This window comes from Aulonocara stuartgranti (assembly GCF_965226115.1).
Source record: "Aulonocara stuartgranti genome assembly, chromosome: 6".
Classification (NCBI taxonomy): Eukaryota; Metazoa; Chordata; class Actinopteri; order Cichliformes; family Cichlidae; genus Aulonocara; species Aulonocara stuartgranti.
Window position 1 is genome coordinate 38,114,625 of NC_138944.1, and position 15,435 is coordinate 38,130,059.

At 41.7% G+C, this 15,435-nt stretch overlaps 1 protein-coding gene across 1 annotated transcript; it reads left to right on the forward strand.

Moving 5' to 3' along the window:
* Positions 1-5,146: 5,146 nt before the first annotated feature.
* LOC309709266 (B-cell receptor CD22-like) lies at positions 5,147-14,695 on the forward strand (the record flags this gene model as incomplete). The annotated part of the gene is made up of 8 exons (XM_082537820.1): positions 5,147-5,214; positions 8,615-8,944; positions 11,262-11,477; positions 11,637-11,897; positions 12,789-13,049; positions 13,722-13,982; positions 14,061-14,339; positions 14,616-14,695. The coding sequence occupies exons 1-8, from the start codon at positions 5,157-5,159 to the stop codon at positions 14,693-14,695; spliced, it is 1,746 nt and encodes a 581-aa protein (XP_082393946.1). The 5' UTR covers positions 5,147-5,156.
* Positions 14,696-15,435: the final 740 nt, after the last annotated feature.

Consider the following 15,435-nt stretch of genomic DNA (forward strand, 5'->3'; position numbering starts at 1 on the left):
TGTTTGTTTTTTTTTTATATATATATATATTAGGGGTGCAACAATACACAAAATTCACGGTTCGGTTCGGTTCGATAATTTGGTGTCACGGTTTGGTATTTTTTTGATACAAAAAAATGTTCATGCTCTTTTAATTTGTCATTTATTAAAATTATAAATATATATTTTAACTCAAAAGTACAGTTTTTAAATTTAATGTTGCTGAAACAACAAAGTAATAAAAAAAAAAATCTATCTGATCGAGAAATCACTCATCTTTGGAAAAGAGAGTTTATTACAGAGAAATGGCTCTTTCCAAAATAAAAGCTATACTATACGCTTCTTCTGGGCTATATTCTCAGCAGCATATTAAACATATCAGGTCCCCATAAGGAGAATCATGTGCTAACGGCTGTCTAAATGACTCAGGTAAAGTTTGTAGCATGCGTGCTTGTTGTTTTTGTCTGCTTCCACTTGTCTTTGCACTAGGATGATGTCGACGTAAATGTGCAGTCATATTCGTTGTGTTCCCACTAGTGCTGTCAGCGTTAATCTTGTTAAAATGACGTAACGCCACAGCACGGCAAATCTCCGTTAACGTGCTCCATGCGTGGGGCTGGACGGCCAACACGTTAACGAGCAAACTGTGCTAACGCAGTAGTTCCCATCCATGTAATTGAGCATTGCGTGGCACATCCAACATACTGTTTTACTTTTGTCCATGACGCGCTTACCTTCAGGGTCATACGTCACATGAAGACCAAAATAGTTTCAAAGGCCAGATCTGAATGAGGGTGGGGGAGGTTCAATTTGCCATGTTGCAACGAGCTTAGCTTCTGTCTTGCTAGTTTGTGCTGCGCTCAGTGGATCTGCGCTTGACAGTGCAGCCTAGGCGGAGTAGTCGAACGCAGATCCACTGAGCTCTCAACACAGACAGCATCGTCAGAAGAAAAGTTGATAAAATAAATTAAAGATTTTGTTTTGTTCAATACATATGCGTACCGAACCGAAAGCACTGTATCGAACGGTTCAATATCGATACGAGTATCGTTGCACCCCTAATATATATATACGGGGTGCAACGATATTCGTATCGATATTGAACCGAAACTAAGTAGCGCAGAGCCGAACCAATCACAGCCGCAGCGTCACGTCGCGTGACTTGTTACGTACAGCACAAGTGCCAAGCCGCACATGTGTATTTGTTTGTGAAGCAGCCAGCCACCGTACCGCCCGGGTAATGGAGGAAATGAGTGTGCCGACTAGAAAAATCAACCGAGCGTGACCGAAGGTTACCGAAGAGAAAACAGATGATGGTTCCAATGCCGGAGAGATTGTCGAACGGAAGAGCCATAGAAGTTCCGTGATGTGAAAGTATTTCGGCAATTTCAAGTCTGACAAAAAACAGAGTAGCGTGCACTGTGTAGGATAAACCGCCCGCAGGGGCGTGCTGGGTGTTTTTATATATATATATATATATATATATATATATATATATATATATATATATATATATATTTGAAACACCCTGCGGGCGGTTTATCCTTCAAGCTCGGGTCTTCTACCAGAGGCCTGGGAGCTTGAGGGTCCTGCGCAGTATCTTAGCTGTTCCCAGGACTGCGCTCTTCTGGACAGAGATCTCCGATGTTATTCCCAGGATCTGCTGGAGCCACTCGCCTAGCTTGGGAGTCACCGTACCTAGTGCTCCGATTACCACGGGGACCACCGTTACCTTCACCCTCCACATCCTATATATACATACATATATGTATGTGTTTCTATGGTGTATTGATAATCATGTGCTTTTTGTGCTGAGAACAGTTATCAAACTGTTCTCCCACTAGGAGCTCAGTCTGAGTGGAGTTTTTTTTCTCCTCCTCTTACCTTGTGTTATGTATTTTCGTTGTTTTTTTTCCTATCAGCCTACCTTTCTGACATGTCTCCCCAATGTGATGTTTGTGTAAAGTTGGTCAGAAGGTTCCTTTGTAAGTGCGCATGCGCTATTAGCGTGCTGCCTGCTGTAACCCTAATTTCCTTCGGGATTAATAAAGTATTCTGATTCTGATTCTGATGGCTACAGATACCGACTACATAATGGAGCAATAATCAGCCGCCTCCTGCAAATGGATGACATCAAGTGTTATGCCAAGAGTGAATGGGGCATTGATTTCCTGATCCACACAGCCAGGATACCAGGATATACAGCAATGACATCAGAATGTTGTTTGGTTTTGAGAAGTGTAGTAAGATGGTAACAAAGAGAGGAAAAGTAGTTAGAACCCAGGAGATTGCACTACCAGAAGGCAACATTGCAGACACTGAGGACAGCTGCAAGTACCTGGGGATCCCACAGACAAATGGGAACCATGAAGAGGCCGCTAGGAAAGCTGCAACTACCAAGTATCTACAGATCGTCAGGCAAGTCATGAGGAGTCAGCTGAACGGCAAGAAAATTCTGGGCTGTTAACACCTACACCCTGCCCGTGATCAGGTACCCTGCTGGTATAATAACCTGGCCAAAGGCAGCGATAGAGCAACTGGCATCAAGACTGACATACTTCTCTTGGCTTACGGCAGAGATGGTTGCATTTTCTCCTGTCTCCTCTCCCTCCCTTATCTTCCTGCTTGGCTTGTATTGTCTTTGTCTAGTTTCGTCTAACTGTCATAGACTCTCTTTGCCTTGTTCTTTAAAAATCAAGCAATTATGGATTTGATCAACTGGTCTCTAAACGCTTCTTGACACCTGAGAAATCTGGGCGTGGAGGAGCCTGATCGTCCTGCAGGAACGTTGGCTGCCAGATACACGACCATCTTTCGCTGGAACAAGTGGCATCTCGCGTGCCTAGTAACGCTCTCAATGGAGGACGTTGAAGGAAATTTTTCAGAACCTTGATAACAGCGTTCCTGCTGATTGGAACTGGCACAGCCCTGGCTTATCAACAAAGCGGTTACAGCTGCTCAAAATCCCCCAAGGCTGCCCGGCATGATTGACGGTGGGTAGAGCCACGAGCAATCAGACTGTGATTGTTGAATGCAATATGGACTAAATCATGGAGAAGCTCACAGTTGTAGAATTGGGACCAGTGACAGACACTCTCTCTATCGATCAATCAATCAATCACTATGTTCATTTGGCCTTCCTTCACCAGCCGGAAGCTCGAAGGCTGAAACTGGGACAAATACTCTCCCAGACTACAAGACTGTGTAGACTCTCTGCCCTATATCTTCTACTTCCACAAGGCCACCGGTGTTGGCTTAGGGATTGCTGACTTTTGCTTAACTGGGCAAAAGGAGACTGTTTCACGAGTTGGATACAGGATACACACATATGGACACACATATGCACACACACACCAATATACAGTCATCCCACCCCTCCCCCTTTCAAACACCTCCAACGTGCTTATGTCTTTTTATGTTGTGAAATGTGATAATCATGTGTATGTGATGAGGTGGGGTTTGTTTTTTTTTGTTCTCAAACTGATCTCCCTTTAGGAGCTCAGTCTGGGGGGAGTTCTTTTTTCTGCTCTTCTTTCATCATATTATGTATGTCCATTGTTCTGCCTGTTATGTTTGTGTAATATATTTGTGGTTGTAATGGTAAGATGGCTCTGGAATGCCAGCAGCCTTAACAGCCTTCGGGATCAAAAGAGTTTTAATGAAATGAAATGAAATGAAATGGAAAAAAAAAAAGGAAGCTCCTAACCTAAGTCCAGCATCCTGAGACTGCATGCTAAGTGTCACTAAAAACAGTCCAGGATGAGGCAATGAACATCCATGAATACATCAGGAAGATGGCCCCAACCAACCACGTGCTCAGTGAATACTTCAGGCAACAGAAACCCAAGGCAGAGGAGGAACCATCATGGAAGGACAGGCCCCTACACGGTATGTACCACTAGTGGAGGTGGCTGACATCCAGATGTCCTACCGGTGGCTGGACAAAGCTGGACTTAAAGACAGCACAGAGGCACTAATCATGGCAGCACAGGAACAAGCTCTGAGCCCAAGATCTATAGAGGCTGGGGTCTATCACAATACTCAAGACCCCAGGTGCAGACTGTGTAAAGATGCCCCTGAGACAATCCAGCTCCCTGCAGCCCTTCTAGGGTGGTGGAGAATGACTGAACGATCATGTGGGACTTCCAGAGATAAATGGTGGTGGCTAACCAACTGGACACAGTGGTGGTGGTGGTCAAGCAGGAGAAGACGGCCATACTGATAGATGTAGCAATACCAAATGACAGGAACATGAGGAAGAAGGAACATGAGAAGCTGGAGAAATACCAAGAGCTCAGAGAAATATCAAGAAGATGTGGAGGGTGAAGGTAACGGTGGTCCCAGTGATAATCGGAGCACCAGGTGCGGCGACTCCCAAGCTAGGCGAGTGGCTCCAGGAAATCCCAGGAACAACATTGGAGATTTCTGTGCAGAAGAGTGCAGTCCTAGGAACAGCTAAGATAATGCACACGACCCTCAAGCTCCCAGGCCTCTGGCCTTAAAGGGCCTTAAATTGTTTTTATTAAAAAAAATAATAAAAAAAATATGTATTTATTTTTTTAAATCAATAATTTATTTTGAATTAAAAAAAATTCTCCCATCTAAAACCTTTTATGGTCAATATTAAAAACAAAAAATAAAGACAGAAACAATATCTGCAGTGAATTCTGCAGTGCCACTTAAAGGTTACTGAACCCTGTTTGGGATATGACATTTTAAACGTTTGAGTAAAAGCAAGCCAGTGAATAAAGTTTAACTTAAAAGCTGTTTTTATTTAGAGGTCACAGTCTATTACAACAAGGAATGTGTGGCTGATGAGTTTGTCAGTTAACTCAGACTTGACCACAGTAAGTTTTTGATGTTGTTTCTTTCTTCCTTCTCTTTGTAGCTAACCTTTAAATTTGGAAAAGCAAAAAAGCGCTGCTGCCCTGAATCACACAGCAGACATTCTTGCTTGAAATGCAAAAGAGAGAACTGTGTATCACTATTTTGAAAAGGAAGGACGTTAGGGAAGCTGCTTTTATAAGCTGTTGTACGGTTGTTAAAAAGCAAATTATGCTTTTCATGAGCACAGCAGCCTCTGTTCCTGTTATTATGTGACTGTTTTATTCTCATGCACTTTACTCATCTGCTGGAGTGTTACTGTCATAACAGACAGAGAGGCAAGAGGAGCAGCAATGGCTTCAGCAGCAGCAGTCGCCCATCTTCTTTTTACCCTTTTTTTCTCTGTTCAAGGTAATGTTTACATATTTATATATATATTAGTTTTATTGTTGTTTCCCATGTCAGACAATTATGTTGAAAGATGGTATATGTGACTCCATCCATATGTTATGATGCTGCTGGGTCATATTAAAATACAGTAACAACAGCTTTAAAACTAGTGACCAGTGGTCTGCTGATGGTACCTTTCAGTTTCCATCTTTCTGTATATATTTTAATGAACAATTGTCATAAAATAGAAACTGCCTATTTACTAGGCTTATTTTTAACAAATCCCTGAAAAAATACTGAAAGCAAAAATTAGATTTTTCTAATTTAATACTTCTTTTCTGTACAATATACAATTCCGTTTGTAGGTGTTATAATGATAATTTTCTATATACTGGCTTCCCTCTCGCCTATACTTTTTCTTACTCATCATTATATATAAAATTGGGATGTTCTTCCTGAAAAAAAAGAAGAGAGTAGGACTACATGATGCTTTTCATACTCTAAAAATGTTCAAGTATCTCTATTTCTTTGTTTTAGTCCTTACAATATGTGAGGATACACGTTTTATGAACCTGAAAGATCTGGGTTTAGTTATTCTGCTGCATAGAATTGGACCTAATAATTTTTAATTTCATTTGGGCCTCATTGCAAAGCAAATGCTGAAAGTACATTCAGGTTGTCCTTTACCTAATAGGTAAACCGTTACATGACACTTAGCAAACACTATTAGTTTTTTATGGACTTTTGCAGAATGTTATCTGTAGCCTTATGTAAAGTAAAAACAAAGTACACAGAACTGATTATAATAAAAACTGTCTGATAATAAGCTTTTGGCTTTCTGTTATTACTTTGTGGCATGCTTTGTTGATCTTGAACTCTTGAGTTTTTTGTTCACTATTATGTTTTTGTCAAGTGTTGTTATGTTACAGTATATTCAAGTTGTGTTCTTTTTTTGTTTTATATTAATTCTTGGTCTGGTTTATTATTTCCTTTCCAATGGTCTTTTTGTATTTAACATTTTATTTAAAATCCTCCATTTTACATCATCCTTGAGTCGGGTTTCTGAGTTGTTGCTGTTATTGTTACCCCACCGCCATTCAGGTATAATTCAGGTGTAATATGGCATAACACTTATTTTTAATATACTTCTTTTTTTATGCACAAACCCCCCAATTTGTGAATAGAGCCTGCTCTGCTCTGCGTGTGTCTTAGCATGTCAGACATACACAACAGTGTCAGTACAGATTAAAAATACAGTTTTACTTCTGTTCTACTGATGTTGGACCAGATCTGGAAGATGCTGTGAAACTATAAAACTTGCAGTGCCTTTTATGAAAGGAGTCCGATACGAGTCAATGAGTGAGAGAAAATCACTTCTGACTGAACGCAATGCATAAATGGAGTGACTAAAAGTGACTAAACTCTCATACGATGTGACAATGTGATCAAACTGGACAGTGAAACCTAAGATTAGCTGGCATGATGTAAAGTAACTTGCTACCAGCTGTTTTTGTTTTACTCCCTCTTAGGCATTCAAATTGCCCTTCTCAGGCATCCAGAGAAGGGAGGTTTGTATGCTTAAGTAACTGAGACAATATCAACTCTAGGCACCAATTTGAGCACATGAATGTCTACAATGCCCCTTCTCCTCCACCTTTGGCATACAACATGTGTGGCTGTTCTCTAGCCACATATGTAAATCAGCATTAGTCAGAAGGGAAACATTTTTCCTGGCGAGTGTAACCAAATATGGTGGAGGAACACGGCGTGTTTCCACAAACCAAAAAATGCAACTGTTCTAAATTTCTGAGAATCCATCTCAGAACCGTTGGAAAATACCATTACACACACACATTATAGTGCAGGTCTCAAATCCTCCTATTGTTAGATGTGGCTGTGTGCAGACAGGAATAGGACCCAAGGTGCAGACTCCGGAGACAGTCGTGAACTCAAAAAGGCTTTAATTTGGTACTCAAAATATAACATAACTGAAAAGACTCAAAACAAACTTAAACTGGAGGAATGACAGAACACACAGCTAGGAAAACGGTAGATCGCGACACGGACACAGAGAAACACAGGGCTTAAATACACAGAGGGAGCAATCAGGGAATGGGTAACAGGAGGGAAACACAGCTGGGGCAAATCAGGCCTAACGAGACAAGGGGAAGCAAAACCAGACACATTAACATCAGACATGGACTTTCAAAGTAAAACAGGAAACACATAACACAGACTGAACAAAGACACAGACTCGCACGCACTGCAACAGAGGGAACAGAGACGTGGGACTAGGGCAGACACAAACACTGACTGGACACGGGGATATAGCCACTAAGGACACACAGAGACGCGAACTAGACAAGGGGATACAGCTGACAGGGGAGACAGAGCAGCTAGAGAAGACAGAGACATAAACTATAAGACAGAACTCAAAGAAACCAAAGACTAGAAAGTATAAATAATATAATAAACTCAAAACCCCTGGGTCAACGACCCAGGCATCCTAACACCTATCTTCCCTTTGTGTCACGTTAATCCTTTTCCCCTGTTCTTTTGTGTCACACTTCCTGTTTTATAATGGTTGTTTTTTTGATTGAGTTTAATGTCATGAGACATGGCCATTTCTCGTTTTGTCTGTTGTCTCCAGCAGACAAAATGTACTATACTGTATGTTATTGTCTCATTTTCCCCTGTCTGATTGTTAAAAGAACACTTGTAGCTGTGTGTCCTCCAAATCTGTATGTGCCTGTTCTGTGTTTCTCTCAGCATTTGAATTTCTCCGGCTCAATCGTCTGTGGTTCAGTTCCCTGGTTGTTCCTGGAATTTTGGATTAATCTACATTAATCCAAAATTCTTAATTTCTTAATTTGCAGTCTACTACAGTGAGAACATAAGTATTTGAACACCCTGTGATTTTGCAAGTTCTCCCACTTAGAAATCATGGAGTGGTCTGAAATTCATATTGTAGGTGCATTCCTACTTTGAGAGACACCTTTTAAAAAACAATTCAGGAAATCACATTGTATGATTTTTACAGCATTTATTTGTATTGCACTTTCTAAGTGGGAGAACTTGCAAAATCACAGAGTGTTCAAATACTTATGTTCCTCACTGTGCATATGTACATATCTCTTTCTTTGGCATTGTTTTTCCGTAAACAGCAATCTGTGTTCATCTGTAAACCTTATTTTATGATAGGTTAACAAAGTCAGAGTTGTTAGATAAGCTGGTTGCTGGAAAAGTGCCCACCAATACAACTCAAATTCAAAGAGTACACTTCATTAATGTTGTTATACAGAATAACAACACATACTGGATTAAAGGTAAATTCATGGCTTGCGTTTCCAGTCCCTCAAACATTACCTGGCAAAATATTAAATCCTGTTCTCTGGTGTTATTTTTCTGATTTGTGTTACAGTGGTGCAGAATAAGGCTAACTGGGGAGTGACATACGCTGCAGATAAGATATGTGCCTCCAATGGATCAACAGTGGAAATGAAATGCACCTACACATATCCTGCAGGGTATACTGTTACAGAAGAATTCTGGTGTTTTCAAGACAACAAGAACCTCAAAGTCAACTCAGATTACAAAGATCGGATTCAGTACAACTGTACTAAGGAGAGATGCACTATGAAAATGGCAGACTTGAAATGGACAGATTCCCGTGAATACAGGTTCCGTTTCATAACAGACAAATCTGATGGAAAATATACTGGTATACCTGGAATCACTTTGTCTGTCACTGGTAAAATTATCTAAAGATCTTTTTTCCCTTTTTCTTTTTCTGCAAAAGGTAGCATATTTATGTTTACAATGTGTAGACCACAAGGACCAGGCACAACCCAGATGTTTAGTTTGACTTATTTTTTTTTTAGTTTGCTCGCACATTCCAATGTTGGCTTCTGCCTCTATTGAAGTAGGGAAGGCATGATTAGATGATGCTTACCAGCTGCAATAATCAGCATTCCCTGAAACAATATCCTGAACCCGCTGCTCCACCCCTCCCCTGCAGCAGAGCCACCAACCACATCCACTGCAGTGGAGTGTGATCCAAACAGAGGGAGCAGCCAAGGAGGTAATAGCGAAGAGAGCTGACCACCCATCAGATGGCTAGGATCTCCTTCTCTATGGTGCTGTACCTGGCCTTCCACTCTCACAGTTTCCTGATTTACACAACTGGGCGGTCCCCCCCCCCCCCCCCCCCACCTTAACAATTGGGGCAAAACAGCTCCATGTCCAAGTCATCAGTCTGCAGAATAAAAAAACACAGGAACATCTAGGTGTGTGAAGTAGGGGTTCCCCACAGAAAGCCTTGTTAACCTGCGTCCACTGGACCAGATCTGGTACAACCTTCCAGGTGAGGTCAGTCAAGGAGCTGGTAAGCTGTGGCGGGAGTCTCCAGCTTGCCCCAGGAACTGCCTAACCTCCTTTTTGGTCTTGGGGCACGGGCAGGATGCAATTGCTGCAGTTTTGTCCATCTATGGATGCACCTGCCCACCTCCCAAGTGGTATTCCAGATACCATACCTCCCTTCGTACAACCACACACATCTTTGGGAAATTTGTGGGTCCAGGCACTCCAGGATCACAGCAGCCCACTGCACATGCTCCACCCAAGTGTCACTGTGGATAATAACAGTATCCAAATAGGTGACAGCACATGAAGCTTGCAGCCACAGCACCCAGTTTTTGAGGCATCGCAAGGTGGGGGGGCCCCTGACCAAGATGAATTGAAGTGCAACAAATTGGTGCAAACTGTACGGAGTGGAAAAGGCATGGGGTAATCATCAAACCATGACACCTCATTCACTTTGCATTAGTCAACACAGAACCATATATACCAATCTTTCTTTAAAAAAGAACTAAAGGTATAAACCACAAGCTGTGCGACTCTTCTGTTCTGTTTCAGCATTTCAGCCATTTCTTTCTGCTTAGGTAACCTGTAGGGCTGTAAATGCACCATCATGCCAGGCTCGGTTTCAAAATGGCCCTCTTTAAGATTTGTAAAGCTGGCAGGGGGGAGAACACATCTGCCAACAGCTGTTGCAATGCGGCAACATCCTCTCTCTGGCCTGTCTGTGATGGTTATCACAATGCGAGAATGGTGGAATTTGGCACCTACGGCCCCAACTCATCTCTTTCTCATGACAACCTCCCCAACGTGTGCAGCTTTGCTCTTAGGTCCAGAAAATATAGAATCTCATCTTTCGCCAGGCTCAGATGTTCTCTCCAGTTTTCTTTAATCAGGTCCAACACCCCCTACAAAATTCTGCCAAACAGTAGCTCAAGTGGAGAAAATCCAGTGAAGGCTTGGAGCATCTCCCACACAGCAAACAACATAGGGTCTAACCAGCGATGAAACTGCGAATCATGGTGTTATTCAGCTGCTCCACCAGCCCATCAATATGAGGGTGATAGACGCTAGTCCCGAAAGATTTAATGCCAAGTAATTCATACAGTTTGTGTGTTATTATTATAACACCTACAAACTGTGATTGTGCAAGACATGAACGATGCGCCCAGGGATCTGCATTAAAGGTAAAGGGCACAAAGTCGCTTGATGACCTGCTGACAGACAGGGTACCCACCACTGGCACACATCTCCCCTGAATGCCCGGACGATAAATTCGGGACATTATTTGCTCCAGAGTTTTGTCAAAACGCATGTCACCAGCCATTGGGTTATATTGAGCCACCTGGAAAATCATTTCCTGGTGGCTTTTATGCACCAGCAACTGTGTGTGGTTGTCCTGCATGAGAGTGTCGCCACTCTCTCAATACAATCTGCCAATATAATCAATACAAAATACGGGAATGTCAGATTCAGGGTACACCACCTGATCATCAATTTTTATTACTTGATCGAAGGCTGAGTGTAGACTGTCATCCTGAGGCTAACCTAGTAGCCACCTACTCTAGGGCCACCTTGTGTGGACATTCCTAGGTAGTCCTGGATGGGTACGCCCTTGTCGTAGCCAATGAGTCATTTACAATGAGTGAATCTTTTGTTTTTATTTCTTTATGAACACCAGTGTTATTTTGGGACTTTTTTCACTTGTCCAGCTCTGCAGGTGGAGGTGACCAAAATAAGAGTAAATGAGTCCTGTACCAAGGCGGAGCTGAAGTGTAAGAGCAGCTGCACCGGGGATGTTTCTTATGTCTGGCTCAAGAATGGAGAGAAGGTCACAGAAGAAAATCCTCACATAACCAGCCTTCGGTTTAATGACAGCATCTGCTGTGCTTTGAAAGGACAAGAAGATTACTGCTCGGCTTCACTGTGTAAGTGCAGTGTAACTGACAAACTCTAACACAAAGGGTGGAGTTTTTTAAGAGGAACTTCCCCCAGCTTGATTTTTTTTTCTAATTTTATGTAAGCATTCGGCTTTTTGTGAATATACTTATTTCTATCTATTAAACAAATGATTATTGTTCCTCCAGATGCTCCAAAGCTTCCCTCTGTGACAGTGAGTCCATCTGGTGAGATAGTGGAGAACATTTCAGTGATTCTGATTTGTAGCAGTGATGCTAACCCAGCTGCTAATTACACCTGGTACAAGGAAGGTGGGCAAACACCCCTGTCCACTACAAAACAGCTCAGCCTCCCGTCCATCCGGCCATCTGACTCTGGAGTTTATAACTGCACAGCAGAAAATGAGCTGGGAATCAGGAAATCCAAACATCTTCGTATAAATGTAAAATGTGAGTGAAACTGCTGATATTTGGAGCCTTCTTCTTGTAAGTTACCAAAAAACAGTGCATACTTTACACAAGACTTTACACATGACTCTAACCTAAATAATATTATTGCTCCATAATGAGCAATTCAACTCACTCTGTCAGTGGATTTAAGTTTCAGCCAAATCAAATTGTTGACAATTTGCCAAGAACTCCCCCCTCCCGCTTACATATCTGTAAGGACAAACCTGCCTGGGAGTAGGTTTATTCAGTGACTAAACTGGTGGAGCCAGTTGTCGTGAATGCCTTGACTCCAACTAAGTAAAAAGAGCATTACAGGTCAGCACGATCATCTAGCATATCCTGTCTCACAATATTTATAGAGGCACTGCTTCATTAAGGACAGCATAATTCACATATGTCACTTTTTAGAACCACAGTTTAGAAGACAGATGTCTATGGACTCTTCTCTGTATGAACACCTCCCCTGAACAATTATGAACTAGACGAATAGATTACACCCTAAAGAATGACTGAATTTGAAATGTTATTATCCTGACCAGCTTCTCTTAATCTTATTCAGATATGATTTTATATTATTCTTCCATTTGCTTTTTTCTAATAGCCTTTGTAAGAAATCTGTTTCCCGATGAATGAAAAAAAAAGATTTCTATGATCATAGTTAACTAACCAACCACAGCCTAACCAGGATCAGCCAATCCTGGCTCACCTAGTTAATTAATGTTATGTGACCCTAACACAGTCCTCTCTTTATAGCTAATTTCTGATGCTCTTCTTGTACAGGAAATAAGCAGAAGTTTAAAGATTGTATATGGTGCTTTACATAGAACAATCAAGTTCTACAACAAGTAGGACCTAATTTACAGTTAACATATGTTAGCATATTTCCTCCAGATGCTCCAAAGCTTCCCTCTGTGTCAGTGAGTCCCTCTGCTGAGATAGTGGAGGGCAGTTCAGTCACTCTGACCTGTAGCAGTGATGCTAACCCAGCAGCTAACTACACCTGGTACAAGGAGGAGCTATTCCTGACTTGGCCACGAGTGGGCGTTCATCATTTCACCTCGATCAGCTCTGAGAACAGAGGAAACTACTCCTGCAAGTCAGAGAATCAGTATGGACAGATCAACTCTTCACGTGTGTTTATAAATGTCCAGTGTAAGTAGAAAAGTGCAATTTAACCCTATGATACCTAAATCATCATTAGTGATAAACTGTGCCCTAGCACTACCTCTAACCCTAGATAATCTGAATATGTAATTACTGAGAGATCATGAAGTGTCTTGAAATGTTATCACTCAGATGCTCCAAAGTTTCTTTTTGTGTTAATTCACTGTAGACACATAGGGAAATTCATGAAATTAGACTATGGTTTTAGTTTAATAATATTCTTAAATCCTCTTTATTGCTTGATCTGCACAAAGGTAGGAAAAAAATGTTACAAAACAACTATTTAACTAACACACCAGGCCCTCATTTTACACAAATCTATGCAGGAATAAATGTAGCAGGAGAGTATTTAGTGTGCTGGAATCAATTTTAAGTAAATACTGTGGAAACAGTAAAGTACAGGATTTCCACAATTTCAATTTACCCTCAAATTAAAGTGGCACACTCAGTCTCAGTTTATTTAGTTATTGGGCAAAACAACATCAGTGGATTTGTAGAAATAATATGTTGTCCTTTATGACAAAGTAATAGAACATTATTCTGTAACATGATTCATGGCTTAAGGGTCATCATTTGCTTTCATGAGTTACACACACTAAGCAAATATTTGCCTTGCTATATTTGTTAGTGTAATAAAAGGCTTTATAAACTGTCCTCCAGATGCTCCAAAGCTTCCCTTTGTGTCAGTGAGTCCCTCTGCTCAGATAGCGGAGGGCAGTTCAGTCACTCTGACCTGTAGCAGTGATGCTAACCCAGCAGCTAATTACACCTGGTACAAGGAGAATAAAGCACTGCCTCTAGGACCAGAGGGCAGTCATCATTTCACCTCCATCAGCTCTGAGGACAGAGGAAACTACTTCTGCAAATCAGAGAATCAGTATGGACAGATCAACTCATCATATGTCTTTATAAATGTTCAGTGTAAGTATTCTTCATTGTCCAAAGGCTTCTCTATACTTTGCATGCTAATATAAATGAATAATCTTTATAATTTCCAAGATGCTCCAAAACTTCCCTCTGTGTCAGTGACTCCGTCTGGAGAGATAGCTGAAGGCAGTTCAGTGACTCTGACATGTAGCAGTGATGCTAACCCAGCAGCTAATTACACCTGGTACAAGGAGAAAGAAGACTCACCAAAGGCACATGGACAAACCTTCACCATTGACAAGTTTAGTCCTGCACACAGTGGGGCTTACCAGTGTAAAGTCCAGAACAACAGAGGACATCATAGCTTGACCTTTCTCTTGGCTGCTGTACGGTTAAGTGGGAATGGCACTGGTACGCCCTTTTACTTACTGAAAATCAAGTTGTTGCCAATCAGATGCTTTACAGATGGTATTGCATGGTGGATCAGAGTACACTTGTCTGCATTCATAATTCCAAATACTGTGACAAAATCCTGAACAACACTGGCTGAAAAGCCACCCCAAACTACCACAGAGCCTCCATCGTATTTTAAAGACAGCTTTAAGGCCCTTTCACATAGGACGCTGCATGCCGATTGCTGCGGTCTGAAACGCTCTTATTTCTATTGCTTGTGCTGTGCAAATTCAGTTTCCCATTATAGCACGGCATTCTTGGAAGTGAGACGTAATTGTGCATACCAGTTGAACTTTCACAGCAGCGTGCTGTGACGTACATTCGTGTGACCATTAGAAATAAATCCTACTGTGCTAGGTTCATGCACACAACCACACAATGAAGGAAAACATTCTGTACATACCAAGTTCAGTGAACTTTTTTGACACAAGTTTCAAAATGAGAATCAGAATACTCTATTGATCCCTAGGGAAAACTATGTGGGTTACAGTGCTCCAGTAAAAACAGTAACAAAAAGGCAATACAAGAAATAAGAAACAGCACAATATATACATATATATCCGACATAGCAAAATTGGTATGGTGCCGATCTGGCCCACACAATGTGCTTACATATGGCCCAGATACCACAAAGAATGACGGCCCTTTGGTGGCCCAGATCTGGTTTGCCAGCGGTGTCCCACTCATGGGCGAGCACAAGGCCAGTTGCAGACACAGTGGTGGTCCTGTGCTGGCCCATGTGTGTGGATTACCTCTGGCAAACCTGATCTGGGCCACCAAAGAGCCGTCATTCTTTGCAGTATGTGAGCTATATCGAGCCAGATGTGGCATGCCATCACACAGACAGTGCCATCTATGCCAGCCCTGGCTCATATCTGGATGACATACATCTTATCATGCCAGAAGTCAGCCAGCAGTGCGAGCTTGATACCAGATCCGGGCCAGACCTGTGGGACACATACACATAAGTCACTTACTAATAAATATCTGAATAAGAAAGAAGAGCATGTGCAAAAAGGGTGTAGCTATTGCAGTGTATACAGTGTGTTAGGTG